The sequence below is a fragment of the Cloeon dipterum genome, chromosome X (genome assembly GCF_949628265.1).
Source record: "Cloeon dipterum chromosome X, ieCloDipt1.1, whole genome shotgun sequence".
Classification (NCBI taxonomy): domain Eukaryota; kingdom Metazoa; phylum Arthropoda; class Insecta; order Ephemeroptera; family Baetidae; genus Cloeon; species Cloeon dipterum.
Window position 1 is genome coordinate 26,835,008 of NC_088790.1, and position 21,695 is coordinate 26,856,702.

The following is a 21,695-nucleotide window of genomic DNA, read 5'->3' on the forward strand; positions in this document are numbered from 1 at the left end:
TCCTTTTAATAAAAATTTGTAATCTTTAAGGGTTGAAGAAATTATATAAAAATTAAATGCATTATCCATGCGAAAATTGCAAAGTGGGGATTGCACTCTAATAACACTTGCACACACTTGAGAGAAGAAGAGGTTGTTCCATTTCAAAACTGTCTCGAAAAGATCTAACCTGACTTGTCGTGTAGCACTATTGTTCACAGAGAAAACCGCAAGAAAGCCACCGAGAGCTGACGAGAATTGGGCGCAGGCAAGTCGAGTGTTAAACAAAACTGAATTCGCTAACGCATGGGCGCTTAGGGTCAGGGACGAGCGCAGGACACACGAGAGCATCTGTTGTGACACTCTTTGGCCTGTTACTGACCTTAGAGGCGCCGTGACCAGGCGCCAATATCGACAGTCAAGAGCACCGTATATTTTACAGAATTGGCAATTATTCGTCTTCTCGCGCGCGTTGCGTCTTCTTTCTGAAGCGTACGGATCCGGTTTTCCGGATACTAAACGGGCTACAATGGTGCAGGAGCACGGTCTTAGGATAGCAAGTCGTGCGGCATCGCAGTGAGAATTATTAACTGCGTTTAATCCACACGCCAATCGATGCATTGGACGACTTAGTTGTGAGCTCGCAAAATATCGATGAGAATTTAGACACTCTCGAGTGGGTTTTTGAACAGCTCCGCTCAGCAAAGCTCAAACTGAAGCTCAAACTCATCCCTTTTTCCTAAGGGATGAAGTTTCTCTTTTAGGACATAGAGGAAGCGGGCAAGGCACCCGCCTAGATCCAAAAAATGTGAAGGCAATTGCAAAATTCCCAACTCCAAAAGACAAGAAATCGCTTCGCAGCTGGATTGGAATGGTTAATTTCTAAGCCATATATCGTGGTGTTACGCGCGGCAGCGAGTTGGTAATAATTATGATCGATTGTTGGCATTGGCGACAATAGCACGTGTACCCAACGCGGCCTGCCCGCCTGCCAATTCCTCCAAGACCTGCTTTATTTTCAAATAATAACATAAAAATCGACCCTTTACTACTCGGCAAGTCGTTATAAAATTGTAACGCATTTGCACATCACGCCACGTGCGCCTTTATCTATTATAATGATCTTATGGTGGCTGCCGAAAGGTGGCGCTCTCTCCTACCCTGGCTGCCCGAGTATATCCGTGTTAACCTGATAAGCAGTTATTCTAAACTCGACGATAAACGTGTGCGGTAGCAGCAAATATTGCTCCCTCGGCCGCACATTTTATGAGTTCGTTAACCTTGAGCACATAGCTCCCTTTTACGAACCCTATAATTGACGAATAATTGAACTACCCTGTTTGTATATTGCCAATCTCTGACAACTCCCTTTTAGGGACTAAATTACGGCAAATACAATAAAGGCATTGCAACAATTTGTGGGGTTTGACTTATCTCGACCATTCCCCATATTTGGTGACCCTCGACGTACTTGAAATTTCAACATGCCGAACGAAGCAATGCCACCACGAGAGGGTCGTTCAACCTTTTTCAAACCTCCTACTTACTCATCTCAGCATGCGGACAAATTCTTCACCATTTTGGAAGGAAGATTCCAGCAATTCCAAATTGTCGATGAGATTGACAAATACCTGACGCTGGCTTCCGCATTGGACTTTGACGACTTACCTGAGGCTGCAGGAAACTTAGTGCGGAAGATGCCTGATGCCACTCCCTATACCCAATTAAAAGCTGCGTTGTTGGAGAATCTGAAACCTCAAAATTACGAAGCTCTCCGCGCGCGCATGAAGGAAATTCCTCTTGGATCCCTCAAACCAAGTGAATTTTTAGCCCGTCTGCGTGCAACAGCAGACGAGGCAACATTGGCGAATCCGATTTTCAAAGCGGATCTTCTATCAATTTGGCGCGCTGCAATGCCTGCGGAATGGCGACATGTGCTTATAGTTGAACCTGACATAGATGAGGCCGCTAAGAAAGCGGATGTGCTGCGACAGTATCAACCTCCACAGGCCGTACCTGCCCCTGAAGCCGCTGCATCAGCACCAGGTCCGTCATGCGCGGCGCTTCGCACTTCAGCAGACCCGGGCGAACAGCGCCTCGCTGCCCTGGAAGCTGCTGTGAATCGTATGACTGAGATGATGTACCTTATGCAGGTGGATAGCCCGCGCGGCAACCAAGAGCAGCGCGGTAGAAAGAAGCAGCGTGACGACCGCAGCCGCGATCGACGTTCCTCGCGAAGCAAGTCGCGCAAGCGACGCTCTCCTTCGTGCGAAATGAAGCTGCAAGACCCAACCCTTTGCTGGTACCACCAAACTTATGGCGCTCAAGCTACTAAATGCCGGCAAGAATGCCGCCTGGCTCATAGTCCAAAAATAAAGGTTGTAGAAACCTCCAACCAATTTTACCTTATCTTGAAAGATTTTCCTGATCTGTTCCGCGATGCTACGGTGCGCCGTCCAGTGAAACATTCAACAGTGCACCAAATTATCACTTCAGCGGGACCTCCGTCCTTCGAGCGCTGTCGTCGTTTGCCTCCAGACAAACTAAAAGTTGCGAAAGAACTCTTCCAGAAAATGGAAAAATCAGGCGACGTACGCAGAGACAAGAGTCCTTGGGCGTCTGCCCTTCATCTCGTCAAGAAGAAAGATGGGACTTGGAGACCTGTCGGCGATTACCGAAAATTAAATTCTCGTACTGAAGCTGATCGTTATCCCATGAAACACCTGTATGATTGCACTGCGACGCTGTCTGGCTGTTCGATCTTCTCTAAGCTGGATTTGTCCCGCGCATACCACCAAGTGCCGGTTGCACCTGATGATGTCGCAAAGACGGCTGTGACGACGCCATTCGGCTTGTTTGTCTACAACTTTATGCCTTTCGGCCTAAAGAACGCTCCAGCGACTTTTCAACGCCTCATGGATGAGGTTTTTGGAGACTTGTCGTTCGTCTTCTGTTATATTGATGACGTCCTCATCGCTTCTGCTACGGCCGCCGAGCACGAAAGTCACCTTCGTGAAGTGCTCGAGCGTCTGAATAATCATGGCCTAATCCTTAACCTTAATAAATGTGTACTTGGAGCAGAGCAAATTGACTTTCTTGGATATAGAATTTGCAAGGACGGAATTACACCTCTACCTGAACGAGTGAAAGTAATTAACGAGTTCTTACTACCTGCCACAGCCGATAAACTTGCACGATTCCTTGGTATGATCAATTATTACCGTCGATTCATCCCTAATATTGCAAAAACCCTTGTCCCACTGCACCAATTACTCTCGGGACCTCGGAAAAGCAAGAAAGAACCTGTGAAGTGGACTGAAGCAGCGAAGAAAGCGTTTGAAAGGAGTAAAACTGAACTCGCCAAAGCAGTCTGTCTCGCTCACCCTAAAGAAAGTGCTCCACTTGCCTTAGTAACAGACGCTTCTGACTTTGCTCTTGGCGCCGTCGTACAACAACTTGTCGATGATATCTGGCAACCACTTGGATTTCATAGTAGGAAGCTCAGCGCCGCCGAGAGAAACTACGCTCCTTATGACAGGGAGTTACTGGCTATCTACGATTCTGTCAAGAAGTTTCGTTACTTGCTGGAGGGACACGAGTTTGTCATTTATACGGATCAGAAAGCCCTTGAATTTGCATTCACGAAAAATAGAACGGACTGTTCTCCTCGCCAGATTCGCCACTTACAGTTTATTGGTGAGTTCTGCACGGACATCAGGTATGTACCTGGGAAAGCGAACATTGTCGCCGACGCCCTTTCCAGAGTTGACGCGCTGACGTCAAACAAAAATAGCATTTCCTTTTTAGAAGTAGCAAACGCGCAGAAAGATGACCCAGAAATTAAGGACTACCTTTTGCCAACTAGCTCGCTACGTCTGAAACAATTTCCTGTCTCCGATTCTAACGAGATGATTTGGTGTGATACAACGACTGAAATTGCTCGCCCTTTTCTACCACAAAAATTTAGACGTGAAGCATTCGATGGTCTGCACCGACTGGCTCATCCTGGAGTGAAAGCCTCCGTAAAGCTAGTGATTCAACGTTTTGTCTGGCCTGGAATGAAAAATGACTGCAAAAACTGGGCCCGCACATGCTTGGAATGCCAAAAATCGAAGATAACTCGCCATAACCAAGCTCCATTTAAGCCATTTCCTATAATTTCAGAACGCTTTTCTGTTTTGCATGCAGATCTGATTGGTCCTCTACCGCCTTCTGAAGGTAACCGCTATTGTCTGACGTTAATTGACCGTTTCACACGCTGGCCAGAAGTAATCCCTCTTGCCTCTATCACCAGCGAAGCGGTCATACGTGCTCTCAAAGATGGCTGGATTAGTAGATTTGGTCTTCCAATCAAGTTGATTTGTGATCAAGGAAGACAGTTTACTTCTAAAACCTTCAAGACGTTTGCTGAGAAAGCAGGTATAGAAATTCGCCATACAAATGCTTATCATCCACAGTCCAACGGCCTCATTGAGCGATTTCATCGCACCCTGAAGGCCGCCCTGATGTGCCATTCGACGACCTGGTCAGCCGCGCTAGCACCTGTTCTTCTTGGCTTACGTTCAGCATTGAAGGAAGACCTTGGTTATTCGGCTGCCCAGATGGTTTACGGAGAAAGTATTCGCTTGCCAGGAGAGTTTTTCGTTGAACCTCAAAATCAGATGACTCCGACCGAAATGCTCCTGCGACTTCAAAGTCATCTCTCTCATCTTTGCCCGCAACCAGTATGGCATAATTCCAAGAAGAAATTTTTTGTACATCCTGAACTCGCTATTTCCACGCACGTTTTACTCCGGTGTGAGCAGCGTGCACCTCTCACACCGCAGTATTCTGGTCCACATAAAGTACTGCAAAGAGGTGAGAAATCTTTTATTATTGACTACAAAGGACAGCGAAAAACCGTTTCAATCGACCGCTTAAAACCTGCATTCATCGAAGCAATTTTGCCGAAAGAGCAGAAGGAAGCACCTTGGATAACACTGACGCCTGCTGAAAATGTGCAGCAACCCGCCGCACAGCAACCCGATGTGCAGCAGCCTGTCGTGCCGCAGCCCGCCGCACAGCAGCCAACTGTACAGCCGCCTGTCGTGCCGCAACGTGCCGTGCAACAGCCGCCAGATCGACCTGCAGAGCCTGCTAATGAACCTCAACCAGGTCCTTCGTGTGCTGCTCCCCAAACACCGTCAGCCAGAAAACCAAACCCAGCGCCAAGTGCCCCACAACGCAAAACTGTTCGAATTCAGCCACCGCCAACCAAGACTCAACCTAAAACAACTCGTTTTGGCAGAACGATAAAGCTTCCAGACCGTTATGGTACTTCCTCGACTTCCAGTCTTCAGTCCGGGGGCTGTATGGTGGCTGCCGAAAGGTGGCGCTCTCTCCTACCCTGGCTGCCCGAGTATATCCGTGTTAACCTGATAAGCAGTTATTCTAAACTCGACGATAAACGTGTGCGGTAGCAGCAAATATTGCTCCCTCGGCCGCACATTTTATGAGTTCGTTAACCTTGAGCACATAGCTCCCTTTTACGAACCCTATAATTGACGAATAATTGAACTACCCTGTTTGTATATTGCCAATCTCTGACAACTCCCTTTTAGGGACTAAATTACGGCAAATACAATAAAGGCATTGCAACAATTTGTGGGGTTTGACTTATCTCGACCATTCCCCATAATCTCTTTATAAATTAAACGGAGTGCAAGTCAAGAGACGAGAAGTTTATTGCTCCATGATACACATTCATGCATGACTATTTCTTACTGAATACACATCAGTAAAATAATCAGTCCCTCTTATTTGTGTTAAAGACCATTCATCGACTTCTTTGGCCAATTCTGCAGAAATCTCTTCTTTCCAGGCGCCAGACTTTCCGTTACGGATGAATCTAAAAATTTATTTCGTTTAATTATGGGCGTTTATTACATTGAAAGATAAAAGTTTTCACCCGTTGTTGCCGGCGCTGCTGATTTTCTTCGAGCGCAGAAGTTGCACAATTTCCTCGGAATTGACGCTTTTGTTGGATTTCATTTCCTTGAAGCTCAAGTGTTGGCACAAAAGCTGCACCTCCTCCTCGGTGAGCGACTTCCCGAAAAAATCAGCAACTTTTCTCGCCACCTCAGCCAAGTTCTGATTATTATATTTTTAATACAATTTAGTTGTTTAAATTGAGGAGCTGACTTTTTGCATATCTTCATAGTTAATCCAAAGCAGGCCAAGGTCATGTCTGTGCTTCCAGAACTCCGTGATGTGGCCCCAAAAAGGGCAGTACATAACTTAAGAAGAAAATTATTAATGGGGAAATATATAAATATATTAGACAAAATACTTTCATCTTTCATGAATCCCTTGCAAAACGTCTCCAAGTTTGCCTTGTAGCCGTCAAAAATCTTGTTGTGGTAGTAGTAGGACACAATCACGTCTTTCACTTCTCTTGCAACGTAAATTATCTGAAAGCGAAACCGATCAGTTGTTTTTAAAGGAAGTGAGAAGCAAAATTAAAACAGACCTTCGGTTTCTTAGTCCAAAGTTGCGTTGGAAGAAATTTGAGCGGAAAATGCGATTTTATAAACCTGGGACGCTGCATGTTTTTGACAAATTTGATTCTGCCACGAATGTCGCTCCGAGTGCCTTCTGAAATGCACTCCATTAAATCGGGAGCGAGTGCTGAGGCCCTACAAATTGATTAAGTGGTTCATTTAACAAAATTTAATTACATACTCGATGAAAGGGAATCGGTCAGATATAGAAATCTCTTTCGCCTTGGCGAAATCCAGTCCGTTGTTGATGAGCCAAACCATTTCCTGTGTCCAGGTGGTGCCTACATTATTTTTAAAAAATAAATAAATTGAAAATATTAATTCCGCCGGTTTCCTTGATGTGCTGCTCTTTACCGCATTTGGGAAAGGTCAAGACCCACGTGTCATCTGGGTAAACTTCAAGCTCCCTTATGTCTTGAGCTACCTCGACAAATCCAGCGGACATGAGAAATCCATCTGGGATGCTGCGGAAGTAGCCGGAAGTAGCGTTGAATACGCCGTGCCGATCAATTTCGGCCGGCTCGTACCGAAACTCGGCTTTTTCCATGTTAACGCCTGCAAAATTAATGAATTTTTAGCACATTATGCCAATGTGAATATAGGCCAACCAAATAATTTATCGGTCTCTCAGTATTCCATTAAATTAGATCAACCTTGAAAATTCATACCACACAGTAGAGCAGCGCGATGAACTGTGCAGCGCTGCTGTAAGTCACTGACTGCGCTGGCTTTTTAAAAGCATTGCGTGTGTGTTTCTCGTGACGTAATCTGTATCTGGTTGGTGAGAGAAGCCGCGGTAGAAAAGGGAACTTAATTCGTATATTTTCCTCAATTCACATTTCTTTTTTATTTGAATCATTACAAAGGGTGGCCAGAATTTAAATAAAATTGTATATTGGATTAATTTATTTAATTTTTATTCAAATGAGGGCATAGAAAATAAAAATACACTCCCGTTAAAATTGTTAAAGTGTTAAAAAATATAAAGCCAATTTTTGTTAAACGTCCCATGTCTTGTTAATTTCTTTTTAATAATCTAAGGATTAAAAAAGTGTTAAAAATTAAATGCAGTAAACGCATATTAAGATTCAAGCCACATAGTTTGAGTTCTTGAGCTGTTGCTTCGTCCAAGCATCAACCTCCACTGCGAGACTTTCAGACATCTGCTCCCTCCACGAACCGGCTTTTCCCTTCCTCATGAAGCTTTAAAAAATAAAACGGTCCAGCAAACGGACAGACACATTAATGATCGATCTAATTACTTGCAATTCTCATCGCTTGAGACTTTCTTCTCCCTCAGAACCTCCGAGTAAATTTCAAAATTTACTGATTTGTTGCCTTTCATTTCCTTGAAGCTGAGGTGGTTGCACAAATTCTGCAATTCTTCATCACTGATCTGAACCTCAAGAAAATCAGCAGTTTTGTTCACGATGCCAGCCAAGTCCTAAATGTAGGTGCAAAGATTTTGGGTGTAAATTTTATTTGGAATTTTGTTTCCTAAAAAACCTTTTGCATTTCTTCGTAAGTGATGAACAAAATATTTGGCTCGTTCCGCAATTTCCAGAAGTCAAGAGCGTGCGGCCAGAATGGGCTGTAGAGCACTGCGAAAGGTCAAAATAATTGCACATGAATAATAAATCAAAATTGTTTGTAGACAATTTATGCAATCATCTCAACACAAGTGCTGAGCGTGTTGCATAACTCAGCATACAGCAGGGGTTAACCCTTTAATTTAAAAGTTGGAATTGACCAGTTGCATAAACCCTTAGTTATTGAAGCCGCCAACAGATGGCGCAACCACAGACTTTCTTAAAAATTTGTTTTAAGCGGTTTTAAGGCATTTTTGCTGCGATTTCAGACTCAATCTAGCTATTTTGCTTTTTTTAATTAATTTGCTATTTTTTGACGTGCTGAAAACCAAAATCGGTTCAGCCATTCGCCGTAGAAACGTTGGAAAATATTTTTTTATTTCAAAAAATAGTTTTTCACGATTCTACGGCGATTGGCTGAACCGATTTTGATTTTCAGCACGTCAAAAAATAGCAAATTAATTGAAGAATGCACAGTAGCTAGATTGAGTCTGAAATCGCAGCGGAAGTGCCTTAAAATCGAAAGTCTACGGTGGCGCCATCTGTTGGCGGCTTCGAACACTTAGGGTTTATGCAACTGGTGAATTGATTAAAAAAAAATTAAATTCCCACCTTCATCATTCATGAAACTGCGGCAGAATGTCTCAAAATCAGCCGTGTATCCGACCATGAGGCGTTGGTGGTGGAAATAGGAGACAATCACGTCTTTTGTCTCGCGCGCCACGTAAATAATCTAGAAAATCCCCTATTATAAAATACTAACTGGCTGAAAATGGGATAGACCTTTGGCTTGACGGTCCACAACGACTTGGGAAGAAATTTCACTGGCAAATGCGTCTTGATGAATCTCGGCCCGCTTGCTTTTTCCAAATCAATTAGTGACGCATCCAAAGGTACCTTGTCATCGGTCAGCACCTCAAAAAACTTGGACGCCAAAGACGTGACTCTAACAATGCTCTATATTAGTTTTTTAAATTTTTAATTTAAATCGTACTCAAAGAAGGGGAATCTTTTAACGAGAGGCACTTTTTTCGCCTCTTCGTATTTCAGCTCGTTTTTCAGTAGCCAAACCATCTCCTGAGTCCAGGTTGTTCCTTTATTTCACATTTAATTCTGAACCATTTTTAATGTGAACAATTTTACCGCATTTTGGGAAGGTAACCACCCAGATATCATCGGGCCGGACCTCAAAGTCCTGCACCTTTTGGGCCACCTCGACGAATTCCGCGGGCATCAGCAATCCATCCGGCTGACTGCGGACAAAACCCTTTCCGTACATGTAGCCGCAGTCCTTAGATAACCTTTCATTGTCGTCATCGACCAGCGGCTCCATTTTTAATCCATCCATTTTCCTGCAAATCAACAATTACCCGGCAATAGTGGATTCAATCAATTTTTTAGTAGTTGCGCAAATTGTTATTGTGCATCAAGGTAAATACATACACGAGAACAATCTATTTCTGTCTTAACTTGGTGATGCATGATTCACTTTATCTTAACTAGGCCAATAAACAGATTGTTATCTCTGAAATCTTTCAATCCTTTTAGACGATCATATAGGACTGTGCGTATTTGGTTGATTTTTATAGTTTTGGCCCCTTGAAAATAGTTTTACCAATGGGAAGCATTATTACAAATTCACTGCAGAAATAGTGCTTCGATTTTTTTGCGCCTCGATTTACCTCTATCTGAACGTGTGTTGTTGTTCTTTAGGAGACCTCGTGCAAACTGACAGGATAAAACGCATATGCATCACGAACACTACCTAATCAGCATTCGAGGACTTGTTGATGCGTAATTAAATGCGAACCACCAACAGTATAAACATCAGAAGGATAAAACTCAAACAAGTTTTGTTTGCATTCTTCGAAACTAAAAAGGTTAGATTGATGTTCAAGAATTTTAGGCAGTTGGTCATAGTGTGGTGGAAATTAGACAAATAAATCTATTCCAAGAATAAAATCGAAACGCGTAAATAATAACTGGAAAAGCTCACTCAAGTTTGCGATGACAGTTGTCAGCACAGATGCGTGTTGTTCGATGCAGTGCAAATGATTGAATCGCAAACAAGTGCTCTGCACAATCTCAAGATTGGTATAAAGTGGGGGAGTCATGCACATTTCCCCATTTCCTAGACTAAACAGCCTTCTTTAATCCGGTAAACCCTGGCGAAACCCTGCCAATAATCTGAATATACATTAGGGTATATATGTCCGAAAATAAACGCGAAGGTGAGCGCGTTGAAAAGGTCGCCAATTGACGGAATTCGCGGCAAAACTAAGGTTGCGAGCTAAATTTATATTGGTGTTCCTGATTTTTTCCACTAACAATTGATGACGGAGAAAGTTTAGTGGTGTCTTGCAGCATTGCAGCATGCGTTTTATTCTGGCGCGGTTGCTGAAAGACTGCATTAGATAATGAGATTGCTGCCGGCACTCTGCTGCGCGTCAAATTCAAATCAGGCTATACATTAAGAGTAACAATAAAAATCCTTCGTAACATATTCCCGCACGCTGGTGGCACTGTAAGCGCCCTCTGCCGAAAATTAACAGAAATTCGGCAGGAAAATATTAACAAGCTAATTAAAACCTATAATCAATTAAACAGAATTTTAAGAGAAATATATTATATGATCTTACTGGATCAGTTTGGATTTAAAACTATGGTTATACATTTCGCTGCAAATAGTTTGCTTGGTAGAAAATCAGTCCGCTTGAATATACAAAAATGACTAAGCAATTCGCAAATTATGCTCAGCAAAAAAGTAGCAGAGTCGTCGCAACGATGACATACGAAAATAAAATCTCATCTTTTCTCCAGTGCAACACCAGCAGTTGCCAAGTTTGGTCAAAACATTTTCTCCCTTCAAAAACTAAAATTCAGGTAAGCGAAATCATAAATTCAAAATATATTTTTATGTTCGTAGCTATGTACCTTACGTATTACTTATTTACCGGCCGATCTCTTCCGTTCTGTAACTTGAACCATCATGTGTACAATTCGTTTCAGAGAATAAATAATTAGGTAGCCTAAACAAACAATAAAGTTCACAGTATTCAAGTTTTCTGCTTACCTGCTCTATTGAGCCACTTGATTCCGGATCGCCACCTTCCCTGCTGTTCGTTTAAAACACATTAAAGAGGAATGATACTGGAAAAGCCTGGAAAATGATTGTTGCCAATGCATTAATTCGTCCCCTAGGATTCAGTTAAAGCCTAAATTGACCAAAGAAGCGCTGTAATTTTTTGAGAAAATTTGCTGGAAAGTTACCGTTCTTTTCAAATGGTAAGGGCTGTCTCCTTACTTGAAATCCGATTTAATTTCAAAACCAAGAGTTTCCCCAATAAGTGGCATACACCGTTGAACAGATCTCGACGAGAGGAATCGAAATATGCCAAGAAAATATGTATGTTCAAGCACTGTACATTTTGGAGAAAATTGGCAAAATTTGAATTTTTACTGTAGGAAGGTCCTTTTTCATTTTTGCAAATTGTTGTGCAAATTGTTTATCGCATCCAACAATTCAAATAATTTTTCAATTGTTGCCCTGTATCATTCCACTTTAATTTGAATTTATTCTATAATTACCAGTTGAAATTGTAATTTTTAACAATTTGTTCTACATTTGCAACAATCAACCTTCAACAAAAATTCACCAAAAATTTACTCCACTAGAGCATATTGTCTTGGCAAATTTGGATTTCTCTTGTTGAGATCTATATCCAACGGTGTAGGCTGATTTCGGGAATTATTTTGCTGAGAAATAAAATTAAAATTAGGAGACAAAGTCCTTAATATTTGAAAAGCACGATAACTTTTGCAGCCACTTTTCTTGAAACTTTACCTTATCAAATTTGGGTTTAACCGAGTCCGTATAGGAATTGATAAATACATTGGCAGCAGGGATTTTCCGGAGTCTTGCAGTTTCAAGTTAAATTTTTTAAACTGTTGAAAGAAAAATTTCTTGTTAAAATGTAACGGATTTTCTATAAGACCATTATAAAAACTTTAATTTGCAATTATTATGTCAATAGAATGAGCCTTGAATCGTCAGCATTCCTCGTGACCGACTTCACTGTGTTTGTGATTTTACTCGCGCTCACTATCAGCGGCCGCGCGGAGGAGGACTTCGATCTGCCAACAGATAACCGTGACTGACTGACTCTCGCTCTTCACCAAGCTCTCATATGTTTGTATTCTGAATGGCAATTAAACGTTGCTTGTCTTCTTCATTCCTAGAATCTTTTATCAGTCATTGAATTGGAGCCGACGACTGTCTGCTTGCTTGCTTGCTATCATAATAAGACAAGAGTGCTGTTATGGCTTCTAGGCGGGAAGAAGAAGCAGCAGTAGTGCGTCTCGAGGAAATTCCCGAGGGGCCGATCAAGGCCCTTCTGCTGCACCACTTCACGTCGTCCTTCAGGAAGGGCTACATCAGGGCCGAGGGCACCACCCTGCCCGACTACTTTCGCCGCTTTGCCCAGGGCATCAAGCAGTTCAACGTCCGAGAAGATGATGTGTGGGTTGCCAGCTTCCCAAAGTGCGGTGAGAATTCATTTAAATTATATAATTGATAAATAAAATACATATCTTGCTGTTTTGTTACAAAAGTTGCAATAAAAATACACACTAGAAATTAGTTATTAATAGTTTATGGGCAGTACATATATACCAAAAAGCTGAATCAATTACTGTAAAAAAACGAAAATTAATTTTTTTGATATTTTGGTAAATGGTTTTCCTCAAATAAAAATTTGCTTGGTGGATTTTGTCCTCCTCAAGAACAAAAATTGTAATTTAGAAAAGAAAAAAGGGACGTTTAAGTAAAATGCATGTTTTAATTTCACTCCTTAAATATTGATTGATTTATTGAACTCCAACGGCGTACAACTATATATTATAAACATGGAAAATTACAACTCTTTATAAGGGGTGGCCTTGGATGGGTGATACATACCAGATGATGTAGAATCGCAATATACACATAATTTACATTAATTTATCACAAACCTCTAGATGAAAACATTTGTTGGAACAGATAAGAAAGTGGTATCCATTGAAAGAATTAAAACATAGCACAGTCCTTGCAATTGTTACTCTTTGCCTAATCATTATTTTTTATCATTGCTGGGCTGGGGTTGAATATAATTTTGGATAAATTGATTTGCCTTTTTAAAGTTACGTTATTTAAAATCATTTCTCATGCAACCGTACAGGGGAGATAATTTTTTTTTAAATATTTTAAATATTTTACAATGAAATCTGACTGAATTAACTTCATTCGTTCAAAAAGGACACGTTTGAAAAATCGGGACTTGGCACTTTCAAGCGAATTGATATCATTCAAAGATAAAAATGGCCATATGAAATTATGAAGCGATGGGAGAAATTTCTAGATTAAATAGTTTAATAGCTGTATATTAATCGAGGATTTTGAAAATTGTGGTTTGAACTCTTGTCAACATCATTTGCGAAGCAAAATAACTAAGGATTTGAAGGTGACACTTAAATAGTTTACCGAGTTTCACAATTTTAAATCATTTTCTGATTCCCATTTTAATTCAGCTTTACTGAATCTACCTTATTTCTGAATTTAATTATCTGGGGCGTTTTGTTCCAGTTCAGCGATAGGGGCCATTTTGCTAGATAACTTTAAAAATCTACAAGGAGATCGTGGAGTAAAAATTCACTCCTTAAATAGCTTCTTTGTTTATTTTTAATTTACTTTTTCTGTGAAAATAGCAGTTTTAGCAGGAAAGACGAAAAAACGAAACACCATCAAGGAATATTTTTATTTATTTGAGTTTAGGGAATCATATATGTGAACAAGTTTTAAAAATGATGATCAGAAATTAGAAAAAATATGTAGTTACAACCCTTTATAGTAATTTAGTGTTTTAAAAAGATTCACTGTCCTTCTCTGCACAACTTTCAATCATTAAAACGGAAGTAAAACACCTGACCAAGTGTGGGTCACGGCATACGCCTATAACGAATAATGTGTGAAAACTGTCGAGTCATTTAAATGCAATTAAAATTTGCTGGCAAAGAAATCCGCATGAGAAGGAGTGCTAGCCAATGTTTAGGTTTTTCATTTGGCAGAGGCTGTGAGAACAGCCTCCGCTAGATGCTACGTGCGCAACCGTTTCAAGGATGACAAACAAGGAAAACACAACTGAAAAATCATTAAAAAAAAATGATATTTATACAAGATTCTCTTACGAGGAAAGATAAAAAAGTCAATTATGTATTCTGTTTCTCTTCAATTATCATTATTTTTTCCATTTTCCGTCTTAACATATAAGAGATGACAAATGACAAATGAGTTGTCCCCCCTCCTTGGTCTTTTGTTGACCAACAGGCGCGACCTTGGCTTCCGAGTGTGCAAACCCGCGGTGCTCACCAGCAGCGTGCTGGAGTTTTATTTATATAAAGTACGGCAGTAGGACTCGCAGGCAGCAGTGTGTCGCTCGACGTGCGCTCCAACATGAATTTCGACAGGGTGGTCTTCCAAGGGCTGCAGGGGCCTCTGTCGGACAGTCTGCACAAGGACTTCACCAACCTGTTCCGCAAGGGCTACGTCAGGGCCAACGGGGGCGTCATGCCCGAGTACTTCCAGGAGTTCGCCGAGGACATCAAGAACTTCAACGTGCGCTCCGACGACGCGTTCGTCTGCAGCTTTCCCAAGACAGGTTTCTTTTCCACTTCCGCATGATTTAATATTCATTTAGAAAAAATAAAGAGAAGAAAATGTTCTTTAAGTTTATTGATTGATTGATTTAACGCAAACGGAGTGCAGCTATATTTATAGAAAAATGGAAAAATTACAACTTTTTGTACCCGGCGGTCTTAAAATTAGCTGCAGTTTATCGATTTTTGCGCCAAAACATTTCTATTTTTTTGCCTACTCTCTGCAACGCATTTGTATTTTATTTAAATATTTTCCTTGTCACGTGACTTATTTTTAGAACATACAGGTTTGCCATTATAAAATCAATAAAATTTCGACACAATTTAATGGTGAAGAAATTTTAAAATGTCTCGGTTTAAAGATTTTTTTGCAACGAATTGCCATAAGGAAAAAAATAAATGAAAAACCCCCACTTTATTTGATTGCTCCATAAAAGTTGAATTTAATTTTCTGTTTTTCCTCATGAGAGATTTTAACGATTATCGAGTAATTTTCAGGTAGTTTGTTGCAATTAGAGTTGAAAGCTAACACTTTCTGTATCTCTGTGCTCACTGTCAGTGAATGCAACAGATTGCATTTGGTGCAGTCAAGCACATAAAACGTGCTCTGGAAGGGTCACTCGAGTTCATATTTAGCTTTCCATTAGCATATGTATGCCATGCATGTTTAATAAATAAATTATGCATTTCTTATTCCGTTAATGCGTTATTTATTTTAGTTCCAGCAAGAAGTACTTCTTAACATGTTGTCAGGTTTTGTTTCATAACGTTATTTACTGTCATTACGAATATAATTTTATAATTCCAGTTAAAAACAGAAAAAAAACATTCAGTTTCCTTATAAAACGCGCCAGTCCGTAAAATATTCGCCATGAATGAACGACAGCTTTCTCCCAGCGGCGTGACTTTATAGTGCGAAAAGGCAAGAATATAAGTGACAGGCAGAAAAGTAGTTAAACCGCAAAGCGTGTTACCTAACGCTTGTGATTCTTAATAAATGTGCCGGCTCCATGCCTTGCTCCAAATTTAGCATTTGGCAACAACTATTATTAAAGAAATGTGACCTCGGCCCAAAAAACATCAAAAACGATTATTTTCACGCCGGTGAAAATTGATCTCTCACTCACAATAGGCTTGATTGTTTTGTTTCTAGGCACCACCTGGACGCAGGAAATGGTTTGGTGTATTGCCAACGACCTTGACTTTGAGGCGGCAAAGGTGCCACTTCAGGTTCGCTTCCCATTCCTCGAGTAAGTTTCTATTTTAGCTTTCCGGCTTGTAACATATAGAGCTGTCAGAAAGTCAACATAATATAAATATATATTAAACGCCTATGCACAATATTATGCGAGGCGAGTAACCAAGGCCATTGCTGATCTTTATCGCAAACTTGAATTCAGATACATGATGACACTTTTCAGAGGAGTGTCACAATGATACTTAGCAATGAAAATTTATCGACATGAAATTTTAAGAACCAATTTCATACGTGATTTTAAATTACTTGATATATAGTAGGTACTAGGAAAAAACAATTTCAATGGTCAGAAATCACACGTCGATGATAAATTCGCGTGTTTTTTATTTTTTAAAAAGGGCTTGGAATTTTAAACACTCTTAGGGGCTTTGGGGCGAATTGTGCATTTTTTAAATCAATTTTTAAATAAACCAACTTTTTGTATTCACAAAAAACCTTTTAGAAAACAGAAAAAATAATAAATTAATTAAATTTCTCGCAGGAGCCACAAAATGTCGTTTTTTCACGATTTTACCGGCAATTTTAGACGATTTTAAGTGTGGTTCAATGGACATAAAATGTTTTTTTTTAAAGGAACGATAAATTTTAACAAAACCGTTACAAGTTCATTCAAACCAAGACGAATTTCGTTTAATTCGAGGAAAAATGACCCACATTATTTGTTGACCTCCCCCTTAAAAACGTTTTAGAGTTTACAATAATTTAAAAAACTGCATTTCTAGCCACACAACGCTCTTTGACTACGAAGACCTGCTGTCCACGCGTCCCGACGTCGTCTTTCCACCCCACGTTCTGGACTCAATCGGATTCCTGGACAACTTCCCGTCGCCCAGATTCATCAAGACGCACTTCCCGTGGCCCCTGCTGCCGAGGCAAATTGTCGAGAAGAAACCAAAGGTACAAAACGACACTTATAAAATCTAAAATTTCAATTTAATTTTAATTGTTTAGATGATTTACGTGGCAAGGAACGCGAAAGACACCTGCGTGTCTTACTATCACCACTCGCGCCTGCTGGAAGGCTACCGCGGCTCCTTTGACGACTTTTGCGAGCTCTTTTTGGGAGACTCCCGTAAGTCGCAACTCTTGGAAAATCCTAATGGTGCTGATTAACTCGTTTTTAGTGTGCTTTGCGCCTTTCTGGTCTCATGTGCTGGAATTCTGGCATAGACGAAACGAGCCGAACTTTTTGTTCATCAAATATGAGGACATGATAAAGGTGAGATGCTGCTCAAAAGGCACAACAGGGTAGTTATACCCTTATGTAAATTATATATAAAAAGGGGAAGCGTATAATTCGTAAAATTGAAATACATAAAATTCAAGAGTGTGGCAATTTTTAATATTATTTACAATTTAGAATATATTGAGTTGGTTGTGGTAAATTAATAGGGAAGACATGCACATGCCACACAAACCAATATGAGAATTTTTTTTTTAAATCCAAAAATAACTGTCCAGCAAACACTGAATAAACCGGAAAAATAGAAAATTTCGTTTTCAATTCTGACATTTTTCAATTCATTCAATATGAAAGGGATGCGATAGTTTTCATAATTATGAATATAAATTTGAATTGATTTTAATGAAATTTCTGGGATTTTTGTAGGATTTGCCGTCGGTGATCAGAACCACAGCCGACTTCCTCGGCAAGAAACTGTCCGATGAGAAAGTGGCAATCCTCACCGAGCACCTGAGTTTCAACAGTATGAAAAACAACCCATCCGTGAATTACGAGGACGTTGTCGAGATTAACCGCAAGTACAATTTGATCGACAAGAAGGAGATCGAAAAGGGTTCGTTCATGAGAAAGGGCAGCGTTGGCGACTTCAAGGGTCAAATGTCCAAGGACATGGTCAGCCGGTTTGACGACTGGACTGAGAAAAACCTTAAAGGGACCGGACTTTCTTTCAATGTGTAAATATAAAAATAAGCGATTTATTGTACCATAGGAAATAAAATAAAATGATTTTGTAGATTAAATCCTCAAGTTTATAGAAAATAAACAGTTTTATCATTTGATGATGACCGTTATTATTAAAAGCTGACCTTATTGTTAGTTGATTAGTCTGGCACCAAACAATTCATGTTGGCTGGATTGTAGACTTCCCGATCGCCGGCAGTGATGCGAAGAGTCTCAAATTTGGCGTTTTTGTCCTGCAAGTTCTCAACTTAATATCTTTGCTGAGGGGATTAAAATATAGAGTGTTTACCTTGATCATGCCAGCCTTTTGCCAGTGGTTGTCTCCGCAGTTGGAGCAGGCCTTTGTTGGCACCAACTCCAGCACCCAGATGTGATTTTTGCAGCCTTTGCACTGGAAGAAGCGTTTGTGCGTTTGGATGATTTTGACCTGGTGGCCTTGTTTGCGGCAGAAGTCACTTCTTGCGAGAGACAAGTAATCGCACTGGAAAATAAAAAAATTTAAGTAACAAGATTGTAATGAGTTTGTATTTAAGTACCTGAGTGCATCTGACAGCTTTAGCCTCGATCTTGTGAGTGTTTAGCATTTTGTCCTCAATTTTCTCCTTAACCTCCATGTTCTGGAAATATTTTTGCTCGGCTTCTTCGTGCGCGCTCTCGATCAAATCCTGGTGTTGCGAGCCAGTTTCAATCATGGCAAGGAACCTTGCTTTCTTCTTCTCAAACTCGGCTCTCTCCTGTGCATCTTTATCCATTTCTTAAAATTTAAAAAAATTTAACTCTCTATTTCATGGTTTAGGAAGGCAAAAAATAAATACCTCCAGTGGAGGGACTTTTTCTCTTGAGTGTAGAAGCGACTTTTGATGAAGAGGCGGCTTTTTTCACTTTGTTCGGGTCTTCCTTCTTGAGGGGTCCCTTCTTTCGTACCAGCTCTAAAGCTTGAAGCTTAAATTGGAACAAAAATTGGCTTTGGTTAATTTGGTACTGTGTGAACGCAACAATAAGTACAAGACTGACTCAATTAAATCCTGTTATTCAACAAATTAAGGATAGCAAACGGTTTTATCCAGTTTAACTCAGCCAACTTTAACTTCATTCAACTATTCACTTATTATCAAAATAAAGTTTAAACTTAAATACCTTGGCACGCTCCTGACTGTTGAGAAGAGGTTTCCTGCCCAACACGCCCAAATCCAAAGTGTTGAACTTTCCAAGCGTTGGTCTTCCCAGTCCTGACAAATCAACCTTCTTGGCTGGAGGCGGGGTTGAATTTAAATTTGACTGTTTATCCCTGCTCCTCGCCGCGTCCAGACTTTTATCGTGACTTGCTTGGCTTTTGGACGAATTGAGCGCATTTGTCGGAGTTGATCGCTTCACTCCAAAATTTGACAAGTCAGGCGTATTTCTTGCAGTATTTTTGGCTGAGCTCGGACTTGGAGTAGCTACAGCCGGGCTTTGAGGAGCCTTCTTTCCCAGGATGCCCGTCAGCTTGGAAACACTGCCTGGTGTTTGAGGCGTTTTTCTCGCAGCTAGAGCCGTGGCATGTTTCATGTTGTTCATAATGCGAGTGGCTCGAGTTGGGTTTCTGGGCATGATGATCTCAGGACTAACGGATACGATTTTTTGAGACGGTGGCGTTTCGTCTCCATAGAGAGACTGCAGACGCAGCTGGTCTCTCGCTTGGATTTTCTTGTTTGTTGGCTGAGGGAGTGACAGTTGGGATAGATGCTCACGGGCAATCTAAATTTTAAATTAATTAAAATAAAATAAAATTGATTTGGATTTTTAAGCAGACCTTCTTGGGAGGCAGCATTTTGGCAGAGAAAGACTTTCCTCCGTAGAAAACCTCGCTCTTGCCAAGCACCTTGGACATCAGGGCAGAGTTTGGCGCTGTCGGTTTGCCGGAGTGGCGTTTGTATTCCTTACTAAGATGGTACGAGCAGTACGGGCAGATGGTTGCGTTCACAAAATTTGCGCAAGGCTCATTTTTGGCTGTCCTGCAACATGAATTTAGCTTGGTTTTCAAACAGAAGTGACAACTTACTTGGATTTGCAAATTCCATAATCCTTTGAGCTTCCAATCACTAGCACTCGCTGAGCATCGTTGACGCTTAGAATTAAATCATATTTTGAAGAGCTGATGAAGGAGAATTAATATAATAATGAGTAATTTAAAAATTAAATTATTATTATCCTACTTTGGAGGCAAGATATTCGGACTAAGAATTCCAATCACAGTTCCTTTAGGAAGTTGAGTGAACTTGGTGTTTGCACTTGAAAAAAGGAAGACAGTCACTGTAGCCAGGTCTTGCTTGAGATCACTGATTGTCCAAATCAAATACTCCTTAGACTGTAAAAAATATTGTTATTAGAGTCTCCTACGATTTTATTAATTATTACCTTTTGGGAAATCCTCTTTGTTGTGCCAACAATGACACCTGTTGTCAGCCAGTCTTCTTGCAATGCTTTCGACTCGTATTTCCTCTTCACCATGGAACAGGAAACAGTTTGTCGGCCTTCAGTCCTCTCAGAAATAAATTCCTGGGTCACAAGCGGGTTTCTGTGGATACAACATATTAAATAATTCATAAATTAACTTGGTAATAAATCTTACACAACTCGAATCCCAGAAATCGGCTCCAAAAAACAGTTTCTGTCTTCAGCCTTCAAGGGCAGACCGGTCAGTCCCGAGACAGTCTTCGCGTTACGAAGACTGTTGTTCACAGGATTGGCCTGTTTTCGGCTCAAGTTGACCTTGGGGTCATTCTGCTCAGTCTTGGTCCCCAGGCCTTTAAGTCCGCTCAGAGAAAATTGCTTCTTGCCGCCCTCAGAAGCTTCACTGTGCGCGGTCATCAACTTTTTGACATCCCGGCCGAAGGGCGTCAGGTTCTGCTCCTGGAAATTGCGGTTGTCCTCATCGTCCGAGGAATCGGTGTCTCCGGCGTGAATCTGGGACGGCCCGGTGTCTTCGCGTGGTCGCAAAAAGGAATCCGGATCTGTAATCTCCCTGTAGGCCGGCACTGCTTGCGAGGTGTTGATTTTCGGCGAGGCTTTTGCGTCTTCTGCCTCGCAGTCTTCCTCCAGCAAACTGAGGAATTCGGACAAATCGTCTCCCTCTTCCATTTGGACCACTTACCCGTGGTGGTTTGTCTCAGAAAAGTGCAGATTTCGGACTGCAAGATAAGGTTAATCGTGGACTGTGGATTGAAATCAGCTGTGGTGCATGAGAACTGATGAGAAAACCGCGGTATTTTAATTGTGACGTCACAGAGATAGGGGATTGTGCAATGGTTATGCTGGTTTAGGAATATTATTAGAGAATTGAACAATTTTTACAGGCTTAAACACCCTACAATATATTTAAATCTTATTTAAATATTTAAAACTTTATTTGTTTATTAAAATTTTGTAAACTTCTGGGAATTTATTCCAGCCAGAAACTGAAGTACGTTAACTCCTTTACAAACACCCTCATCAACTTCTCCTATACCGCTGTAAAGGTAACCTTCTATTTTCGCGGTATGTCTCGGGTGCCTTGCAAAGGAGGAGGGATGGAATCCTGTCCAACAAGAGCACGAATCGAACGAGCCCAACTAACTTGTTGCGCCGCTTGCCGCTTCTCGTTCTGTGTTTAAAGAGGAGAGTGAACGAGAAGCTCTCGGCGCGACGGTGGACGGTGTGTTGGCGCTGCGCACACACAGACCAAACACAGGACAGGT

General features: G+C 41.0%; 3 protein-coding genes across 4 annotated transcripts; 1 reads left to right on the plus strand and 2 right to left on the minus strand.

Moving 5' to 3' along the window:
- Positions 1-5,684: 5,684 nt before the first annotated feature.
- LOC135946365 (uncharacterized) lies at positions 5,685-10,249 on the minus strand. The gene is made up of 16 exons (XM_065494575.1): positions 10,104-10,249; positions 9,251-9,459; positions 9,102-9,201; positions 8,891-9,053; positions 8,720-8,840; positions 8,025-8,119; positions 7,781-7,962; positions 7,609-7,721; positions 7,187-7,246; positions 6,873-7,073; positions 6,700-6,799; positions 6,488-6,653; positions 6,308-6,428; positions 6,160-6,254; positions 5,927-6,108; positions 5,685-5,866 (listed from the first exon to the last, which is right to left on the minus strand). Exons 2-16 carry the CDS (start codon positions 9,453-9,455, stop codon positions 5,722-5,724), a joined length of 2,049 nt encoding a protein of 682 aa, XP_065350647.1. The 5' UTR covers positions 9,456-9,459; positions 10,104-10,249; the 3' UTR covers positions 5,685-5,721.
- A 2,162-nt stretch (positions 10,250-12,411) lies between these two features.
- Positions 12,412-18,077, plus strand: LOC135947504 (luciferin sulfotransferase-like). Of its 2 annotated transcripts, none has more exons than XM_065496426.1 (6): positions 12,412-12,652; positions 15,951-16,047; positions 16,778-16,952; positions 17,007-17,127; positions 17,180-17,274; positions 17,665-18,077. In XM_065496426.1, the coding sequence occupies exons 1-6, from the start codon at positions 12,427-12,429 to the stop codon at positions 17,974-17,976; spliced, it is 1,026 nt and encodes a 341-aa protein (XP_065352498.1). In that variant the 5' UTR covers positions 12,412-12,426; the 3' UTR covers positions 17,977-18,077. The 2 variants fall into 2 exon arrangements, with proteins under 2 accessions (XP_065352498.1, XP_065352499.1); XM_065496427.1 differs by lacking the exon at positions 12,412-12,652 and adding an exon at positions 14,555-14,799.
- Mcm10 (minichromosome maintenance 10 homolog) lies at positions 18,021-21,183 on the minus strand. Its single transcript, XM_065496424.1, has 10 exons — positions 20,591-21,183; positions 20,377-20,536; positions 20,175-20,326; positions 20,021-20,113; positions 19,772-19,973; positions 19,117-19,716; positions 18,795-18,921; positions 18,516-18,733; positions 18,269-18,460; positions 18,021-18,212 (listed from the first exon to the last, which is right to left on the minus strand). Exons 1-10 carry the CDS (start codon positions 21,097-21,099, stop codon positions 18,120-18,122), a joined length of 2,346 nt encoding a protein of 781 aa, XP_065352496.1. The 5' UTR covers positions 21,100-21,183; the 3' UTR covers positions 18,021-18,119.
- Positions 21,184-21,695: the final 512 nt, after the last annotated feature.

Bases quoted from the DNA above. Each gene is read 5' to 3' on its own strand.
- LOC135946365 (XM_065494575.1), bottom strand. From the start codon at position 9,455: ATGGATGGATTAAAAATGGAGCCGCTGGTCGATGACGACAATGAAAGG. The intron at 9,202-9,250 runs GTAAAATTGTTC...TGTGAAATAAAG, and splicing joins GGTTACCTTCCCAAAATGCG to GAACAACCTGGACTCAGGAG. The intron at 6,429-6,487 runs GTCTGTTTTAAT...TTTCGCTTTCAG, and splicing joins TTTGGACTAAGAAACCGAAG to ATAATTTACGTTGCAAGAGA.
- Mcm10 (XM_065496424.1), bottom strand. From the start codon at position 21,099: ATGGAAGAGGGAGACGATTTGTCCGAATTCCTCAGTTTGCTGGAGGAA. The intron at 20,537-20,590 runs GTAAGATTTATT...TTGTATCCACAG, and splicing joins ATTTCTGGGATTCGAGTTGT to AAACCCGCTTGTGACCCAGG. The intron at 18,213-18,268 runs GTAAACACTCTA...GAGAACTTGCAG, and splicing joins AAAAGGCTGGCATGATCAAG to GACAAAAACGCCAAATTTGA.
- LOC135947504 (XM_065496426.1), top strand. From the start codon at position 12,427: ATGGCTTCTAGGCGGGAAGAAGAAGCAGCAGTAGTGCGTCTCGAGGAA. The intron at 17,128-17,179 runs GTAAGTCGCAAC...ACTCGTTTTTAG, and splicing joins GCTCTTTTTGGGAGACTCCC to TGTGCTTTGCGCCTTTCTGG. The intron at 17,275-17,664 runs GTGAGATGCTGC...GGATTTTTGTAG, and splicing joins AATATGAGGACATGATAAAG to GATTTGCCGTCGGTGATCAG.